The sequence below is a fragment of the Colossoma macropomum genome, unplaced genomic scaffold, assembly GCF_904425465.1.
Source record: "Colossoma macropomum unplaced genomic scaffold, Colossoma_macropomum, whole genome shotgun sequence".
Lineage (NCBI taxonomy): Eukaryota > Metazoa > Chordata > Actinopteri > Characiformes > Serrasalmidae > Colossoma > Colossoma macropomum.
This window is the reverse complement of record NW_023494791.1, coordinates 28,447,004-28,456,107: the sequence shown is the minus strand read 5'-3', so window position 1 is coordinate 28,456,107 and position 9,104 is coordinate 28,447,004. Positions and strand designations below refer to the sequence as shown.

At 35.4% G+C, this 9,104-nt stretch overlaps 1 protein-coding gene across 1 annotated transcript; it reads left to right on the top strand.

Moving 5' to 3' along the window:
- The first annotated feature begins 1,219 nt into the window (after positions 1 to 1,219).
- cdkn2a/b (cyclin-dependent kinase inhibitor 2A/B (p15, inhibits CDK4)) lies at positions 1,220 to 6,806 on the top strand. The gene is made up of 3 exons (XM_036574784.1): positions 1,220 to 1,267; positions 1,373 to 1,514; positions 4,536 to 6,806. Exons 1-3 carry the CDS (start codon positions 1,254 to 1,256, stop codon positions 4,794 to 4,796), a joined length of 417 nt encoding a protein of 138 aa, XP_036430677.1. The 5' UTR covers positions 1,220 to 1,253; the 3' UTR covers positions 4,797 to 6,806.
- Positions 6,807 to 9,104: the final 2,298 nt, after the last annotated feature.

Sequence of the window (9,104 nt, the reverse complement as noted above, 5' to 3'; positions counted from 1 at the left end):
CTGAAAAAGGGGTCATTATTGGGTCACAAATGGCAGGAGCTTCAGTCACAAAGATTGTGTTTCAATAGGAACAGTGACTACATCTGGGTTTAGATCATAGGAAAGACATCAATAAACATGGTTGTAAATAAAAGTCTTTCCATAAATACAGAGAGAGGGCCATTATAGTAGGGCTGCAGTGCATAAACCCCTCATTACAAAGACGTGCACATTTCAGAGTTTAGTAGTGTAAATACTATAATCACTGATCTACAGACATGTGGAAAAGAGTAACATAGTCAGATGAGCCATTCCTCACCATATTCTTTAGAAGTAGGTGAGTGCATGTGTGACATACACCAAGCAAATAGTACAGACCTTAACGTTTGACCTTACTGAGGCAGTTTGATTACTCTGTTATGCCATGGGGGCATTTTGCTGGCATAGTTTGGCACCACTTGTCCACTTAGAGGCATCAGGTCACTGCAAATCAATACAAAGTTATTCTGGCTGACCACCTTTATCCTATGATGAAACATTTGTATCCTGATGGGAGTGGTCTGTTCCAGCATGACAATGCCCCCATCCACAGTGCATGAGGGGTCACTGCTAGGTTTAATGAGCATGAAAATGATGCTATATGCTTGGAATATTATTGAACTGTATAATTATTATTACTTTAAATGAGCTATTAATACAAATTTCACATGTGATTTTATATAATATTTCTTAATATTTTACATCATTTTAATGTGAATTCTTTTTTCTTTTTTAAATACACTGTGCATGCATTCTTTGGTGAGACAAAGCAAACGTCATCTATTTGTAGAATGTCTCATTTATTGCCTTAAAATAGCCCAAATATAATATTTATGCACTCCGTGAAAAACTCTCAGTGATTACAGAGCCTTTCTAAGAGATACTCAGCACAGCACTCGTGTTTTTTCCCCACCTGAATTCCGGATGATCTCCACCCGTAATCCGACAGACCCCGCCCATTTTGCACTTTGATTGGCTAGTGGTTCGTCATCGCAAGTAGTCTGCTCTAGAACGCTTCGTGATAATTAACAGCCAATCCTGGCGCAGGAGGGGCGGGGCTTCTCCGGAAAACGGGTGTGGAAAAAAAATCGCACCGCCGCTGCGGCAGAGAGTGACGTGAGCGTTTAAAAAAATAAAAAATAAATAAATAAAACGCGGACATGTCCGAACACAGACCTTGCGCGTGATCCACTCCAATGAATAACAAACCGCGAGACAACACTTCAGACCCCGACATGGCGCGAGGAGGGTAAATAATAATCACAATTGCATTTACAATAACCATAACAATAATAAATACATCACAATAAAAAGTAAATAAATATGATCGTTAAGCGGATGTGCTACCTGCCAGGGAGAATACGGAGGCTCGCACGCGGATGCAAGACGCGCTTGCGACGGCGGCGGCCACCGGAGACACGGCGCGCGCTGAAGAACTGCTGCGGAAAGGAGCTGACGTCAACGGCACGAACAGGTTCGGGAGAACACCTATACAGGTAAAAATCAACATAATCATCGTCATCATCATCACTGTCATCATCACCTGGGCAGGAAATAATAATCATAATAATAAAGCACTTATCATAATAATAATCATAAAAACGAGATATTCAGAATCAGAATCTTTGTTCTCCAAGCGCAAGATGTTCAAATGATTGCTCTTGGTGCTGATATCAACATAAATTCCAACAAATACAGAAAATTAATATAGACAGATACATAAGTTTAACAATACACAAAATAATCTACGCTTGTATGCAAAAGGTTGGCCGTCCCTGCTCAAATTGCGTGTTTTGATGATTTTCTAAGTGAAAGTAAGAAGGTTTACATCCTCTACAGAGAGCACACTTTTGTTTATTTTAATGCACTAACGCACAATTACTGTTTATTTGCTAGATTTAACATGTTAGAGATAAAATAAAACATTAAATGTAGCCTATGCAAAGCTTATGGCACATTTTCTATTTGATATTTTATTTGTCCAATGTGTTAAACTAATAAATAAATAAATAGAAAGTGAGCACTAAAATTTGCAGAAAAAAATACATATTTAAGTTTGTTCCCTGTGGAGAATGTCAACTTATTTTCGCTTGGAAAATCAATAAAACATGTAAGTTGAGCAGGGGTGCTCAGACTTTTGCATGCGACTGTATGTATACGTGTGTGTGCGTAGTTGTGTGTTGATTACAGAAGAGGGAAGTGGGAAAGATCCAGGAAGACGACAGTCTTATTCTATGTACATACAAATATATGTGTATGTTCTTCACAACCAAAGCAAACGTGCTTATTCTGTGGCTTCACTTAAAAACCCTTTCAGGCACTTCATTTAGGAGTGTGTTATGCCTTATATGCGGATGTGTTACGTACGTGCATGAGTCTCTTCACATAAAATCGGTCGTAATATTGTAGGAACTTTACTCTGTCAGTAGCCAGGTTAATCTCCTAATTTGTTGTCTTATCTAAAAGAACAACACACAAAATACAAGATCAGAAATGCAGTAAACCAGCCAACCAGCTCCCGAACACACACAAAAAAAAAATACTTCAAAATATAACATATAAACAAATAAATGATACCACAGTGAAGTGTTAATACAACACAGTGTATATGATAGTTAACTCTATGCGTGTGTGTGTTTGCTCTCTTTAACTGATGAGTGCTTTTTATATAAATTAAAATTATAAATTGCGCAAATGTACTCATATATATATATATATATATATATATATATATATATATATATATATATATATATATATATATACATGTGTGTGTGTGTGTCTTTATATTGTCCTACAATTGACAATAAGCAAGTGCTGCAGCATTTCTAATAAACTGTACAGATTAAAAACTCTACAGAGAATACACATGTGCATGTTAATACACAGTTACTGTTTATTTGCTGAATTCAAGATATTGGGAACAAAATCAAACATTAAACGTGGCCTGTGCAAAAGTTATGGCACATTTTATATATAGAGAGATTTTTTTCCAATATGTTAGGCTCTGAGCAAATAAAAATAAATTTTGCTATAGAAATTAAAGTTTTGCTTTATTTAAGTTAGCTCCCTGTGGAGAATCCATTAACTTTTTGACACTTAGAATTAACATGTATTTAACCAGCAATATTTGCATAAGACTGTATATTGGTCATTGGTTTTGAGAGGAAAAAAATACTTTTGAAGTGAAAGTGTAAAGTTAGACTTTGGGGTAAGAAGTCTCCCTGGACATGGGGGAGAAGAGCCCCTTTAGCATATTACCCCCGATTTTCATCAGGGAGACACAAAGTTGTTCGTTATTGTTTTAGTTTGGGCAAGATAGCATTAGTATTATGTGCTAGCTGCAGGTATCATCAGCAGTGACACACAAGCACACACACACTGGAGTCAGCATTTATATCATTTTGCTGGAAGTGAGTGTGTGTGTGTGTGTGTGTAAAATTATCATTATGAAAGTATGGTTATTTGCAGCCAAGAAATCATTTAAAACTTTATCGCTATTTATCTGGGCAGTAAGTGTGTTTTGTTAAAGGTGAATATATAAATAAACACAGGGTTTGTTTCTGACTTCTCTCTGCAGTCTAGTCTTTGGGTGGAAATTCCATCAGTAGCACCTGATTTAATTTAATAAAGGATTGATTAGATAAACTAGGTATTGGATGGGAATTGAGTTTATACTGAGCTTCCTCCAGGAAAAATAATTGAAAATAGTTAAGCCAACACACTTAAACCTCACATACATCAAATCACAGTGTACTGCTTATTTATTTACTGTGTATATATATATATATATATATATATATATATATATATATATATATATATATATTTAGGTTTGCTCCCTGTAGTGGTTGTGTTAACGTATTTTCACTTATACTATATGTATAGTTGGTGGTCGTATTGTTTAAAAAAAACAACAAAAAAGAGGGAATGGCAGATTAAAGCTCAGTGTGAGTTATTAGCTTCAGATAAATATGAATCTAAACAGGTCCTGGCAATCTTACAGTGACTGCGTTGTTTTAGTACTACTTTGGTAGAACACACAAAAGAGGAAACCTGGTGTGTGAACATCAACTACGAATGACTAAAATTTAAATAATAATATAGACTGTAGACATTACATACTAAAGGGCTATAAAGCCCATGGAGTTTAAAACAATTGTGCTGTCGTGAAGAGCACAGACACACACACTCTCGGTGTTACACTAACACATGCGCTTTATTATTATTATTATTATTATTATTATTATTATTATAATTATTATTATTATTATTATTATTAGTAGTAGTAGTAGTAGTAGTAGTAGTATATGTTATTATATATATGTTTTGAGAATCATTGCATTTCACGCTTTGTTTTGCATTTGTATGTATTTTATTTTTGCATTGTTTATTTCATTGTGATTCATCTGCTTATCTTATATGCAAAGTTCATTTTCGAGAATGAAACTATTATAGGGAAATCATTCTCGATAATAATTATATGTTTATTATTATTATTATTATTATTATCATAGGTTATGATGATGGGCAGTACTCGGGTGGCGCGCTTGCTGCTGTCTTGCGGAGCGGAGCCTAATGTGTCAGACAGGAGCACAGGCGCGTCCCCCCTGCATGACGCCGCGCGCGCGGGCTTCCTGGACACGGTGTGCGTGCTGCTGGAGTTTAAGGCTGATCCGGAGCACAGAGACAAGCGAGGCAGAACACCAGCGGAGAGCGCGTGGGAGGCAGGACACAATAACCTAGCGGAGTATATCAACAACATCGCAATCACCTAAACAACAACTATAATCATAACAACAACACGGACTATAAAAACAACAACACCAACAACGATAATAATAACCTGTTTCATGAGTAAACTTCACAGAGAAGAACGTTCTCAGTTATCCAGATCAATTGAACGGTGGTGGTTGTGGGTGTGTCAGTAATGCAAGGTCAGAACACTTTTTGTCCACAGCACACAGATAGAAACCTTTACCCTAGCATTAGCCAAGGCTAAGTAGTAATGCTAGGCTTATATAGTGTAGTATTATATAACAAGCTGTAACTTACACAAATACTTTAATGTGTTTTGCTCAAAAATGTGTTCTTTCAGGTTGATCTGGTTGCTGCATGCGCATCCCACTTTTACCGTTACCACTTGGTGACTGGCTGTTTTTTAAGTGGAGGGGCAGAACTTTCCATAATATAGGCATCATGTTAAGGGTAAAGTGCTTGCCCATTCAGATTCCCATCAGTGAACTGTCTTCTCCACCTTTGTAATATCTCTGATATGGTGTAGCATTAAATAGTTATCTATGAACTAGAGTTGCAATAAGACTTTAGCTAAAGTCAATGAGGCTGCATCCAAAACCACATATTATACCTATATTACTATACAAAACTATACCGTACTATACTGCATTATACTATTCTATACTATGCTAATACGTGTACTACTAAAGGGGATGTCTTATTTTGACATGCTGTTTATTATGGTAGTATGTGGTTTTGGACGCAGTCAATGCTTGTAAAGCTCGAAATCAAGCCTGTCCAAAAGGAGAAGAAGTAAGGAGCATTTCTATTCGGCTTTACTGAAAAAAAAATTTGATTTGTGAATTAAATGTGTGAAAACTCAGCGCTAAGTGAAGGCTGATTTTGGGTTCGACCGACATCATGACTAATAATTTCAATAAACTCTACTGAGCTGAGTTATAACTGAATTGACTCATTCTGAAAATTCGTAATGAATGGTCAGTAGCGCGCGCGCAGAGTTTACATCATACAACCTTTATTTTATTACTAATAAACATTATTGTTTTGCGTGCGCAGAGCCGATACTCAAACGAAATCTACCTTATTATTATTATTATTATTATTATTATTATTATTATTACTACTACTACTACTACTACTACTATTTTAAAACTGTTTGTGCAATTTTACCTTAAAGCTTTAGCTCCTTATTTATTTACAGTTTAAAGTGTGTGTGCGCTGAATGTGAGCTCTATAGCGGATTTATTCTGCAGAAACTGTTTAAAACAGCAGTTTAAGACTGGAGATTATTGTATATGCTTCACTCAGAAGGTTATTTATGAATAAAAAAATCATTGGTTCTTTTAGTTCAGTTAATTTAACTATGTTTGCTTTACAAAGCGCTCAAACCCTTTAATGAGTTTATTTAGTGCTTTATTTTAAAGTGAACGAATAAGCGTTATTGCGTTTGAGCTTTGTCCTGTATTTCTGTATTTTTCTGCTCTCTTGAGTGTAAAAGTCATCGCTGGTGTCTGATTTGTATCTTTGAGGTATCAGATTAGATGATTAAACTCGCTGTGCTGTTTATTTTCAGGCTTTGTATCAGTGCTGTTGTATGGTGTGTGTCCGTGTTAATAGGATTTTAAAAATGACTATTTCATCACACGGACAGAAATCAAAATGACTGTATTTATTGATTTTATTAGCGTACTTTTTTTTTTTCTTCCAAAATTGTTTTACATTTTAAGGGCAATTTATGAGCGAGAAGACACGATACTGTATAAAGTGCTTGTTTTTGAATTTATTGTCAAAATGATAACAGAAATGTTGGTCTTTTTTAAAAGTTATAACAGCAGGTCGGAGATGTTTCTCTCTCAGTGCAGTTTGAAGTTTGAAGCTAATTACAGCGTGTGTGTGAAAGAATGTAAATAAGTTCTTTAAACTTGAACATAAACAAATGAGGGTTTGCAATACAGGTCAAATGACTGGAGCTTGCTGGAGTTTGTTTATTTCAGTTCATGTTTCAGTTAAAGCTTCTCCAAACAGCAAGTCATCATCCCAGCAGCGCTGCTCTTTAAAATCCAGTCTCCGTTTTACTGTCTGCAGTAAAGAGACTAGTCATCAGATTAATAAGGCTGCAGCACTCACACACAGCAAGCTGGAATATTTTATTCTGTACAGAAGAACTTTTTATACCTTACCATGCGCTGCAGTCAGTGGTGTGTGTGTGTCTAACTTTGGTATTACAGAATATAAATTAACAATTTATAATGGTGCTGCTTACGTTTTCCATTTCCATTCACACTAGAAACACTTCCATTTCAAGGGTAAAGCAGACTAAAATGAAAAAACTTTTTTCTGAATTCTTATGTAGGAAACTGTGGGGTTAATGGATCTCATAATACTACAACGTGTTGTTTGTGTTTTTAAGGACGCCCCAAGAAGGTTAATTAGGTCACCCTGAACCCACCCAGGACCCCCTTTTTTGAGCTTTTGGCTTTAAATTTTCATCGCTTTAGGTGCCTTTAAATTTTTGTTTTCCTTTTTTCCTTCTGTAAACTAGACTGCAGACTGAAAATGATAAACACATAACAGTATAAACTAAATACAGTCTACTATAAGCGATTGTAGAACTATGAAAATAACATTAGCTATTTTTTTCAGAATGAGGTGCATTTATTTATGTATAAAGCGTGAAAGAGTTCAGAGAATATAATTACTTGATCGACGTTAAGCCTGATTGATTGGATAGGAATGTCGTCAAATCCAACTTTACATCTTCTAATAACGTGCTTTGATTTGCATTCTTACATTACTGAGATTAGTCAGCTAGCTAGCCTTACACTCAGGTCAGCCCACCATTGTGGTGGCAAAAGGGGCACGAATGTTAAATTGTAATTTGAGTATACATTTGTTGTGTTGAACAACAGCAGTAAAGTTGTAACACCACAGACAAAATTACTCAAATCTGAGCTTTTCGAAAATTGGTTCGTTGCCACAAATATTGCATTCATGCTGTTATTTTATTTAATTTCTTTAAAATATCTCAATGTTTATGAGTAACACCACTGATCACAACATATTTGCAACACGAAATTTTTAGAATTTTAACTAAATTTATCAGAAATATAAAAAGAGACTTCACTAAACGTGGATCACAATGGACCTCTCAGAGTTCAGTCTTTCTTCATTTGAGATAACCATACAAGGACTAATTCAAAAAGATGTCCCTGTTTTTATCTTCCTGTAACACTATGGGACAATCTATTATAACAGTACAATTAGACTTATATAGTTAAAATAAATAAGGATAGGGCAGACAATAATTGCAATACAATTTTACAATTTAAACTGAAAAACAGGCATAAATGTTGTTTCGCGTAAAAATAATACTTAAACCTAAGCGTCTCTAAACTTACTGCTGTTTTTTGTGACGCCCATGATTAAAATCACAAAATAAAAATTCAAAAAGAAGAATCATTGCACTCTCAGAAAAAAATGACTAAAGTGTCACTGGGGTGGTCTCCTTAAGGGTGCATCTTCAGTATCAGAAAATGTATTAGTTAGAAAATGTAACTGTACCATAATCCATTGCAATTATAATTGTTTAACTTTATTGACTCCACACAATCTATCTTATCTCCAGCCTTTACTTTACTGCTCTGTTTTAAACATTAGATTATGAAGAGGTATAAATATGTACCTCTACTCTAAGAAAAACTTACTATACACAATTGGACCTTAAAACCACTGTTGTACCTTTGAGAGTACAACTACATCGTTTGTAACTTGATGAACATAAACAGTACCTGTTTTGTTGGTTAATTTAAGAATACAACAAATATTACACATACTTCAACTTTCTGTGGTTTACTCTTATTTTTGAGGTAACTATATGTGTTGTGGGACACCAGTTACCGCTGCAGTGGGGGAGTGACCCATTACTGAGTGTTAGCGGTGACTGCGGAGCTGCGGCCAGAAAAAAGCGCAACACAAAAAGGCTCGCGCAGCTTATACGACTCTCGATTGGACGAGCGTGCAGACTTTGCTCTCAGCGGTCACATCAACATCGAGCACAACGTACATCTATCGTTGCGTTTAGGTAAGTCAGAGGTGGGTGGGTTTTCATGATTACTGAAAAAATGTGCACATTTATTATGGATTTATATTGAAACATGACAATGATTGGACTGAAATTATCTCATTTCCAAATTAGTAAAATATATTATCTCAGCATAATTGTCTTTGTTACATTTGATGGTTGAGTACTGAGGCAATATATTTTATTAATGTGGAAAGATAAACACGTTGTTCAGTGTGTTACAGTGGCAGAGTAAACAACGCTTTCA

What these genes read in the sequence shown, in the direction of transcription:
- cdkn2a/b (XM_036574784.1), top strand. An exon ending in TCGGGAGAACACCTATACAG is followed by an intron (nt 1,515 to 4,535) that starts GTAAAAATCAAC and finishes TTATTATCATAG; the next exon opens with GTTATGATGATGGGCAGTAC.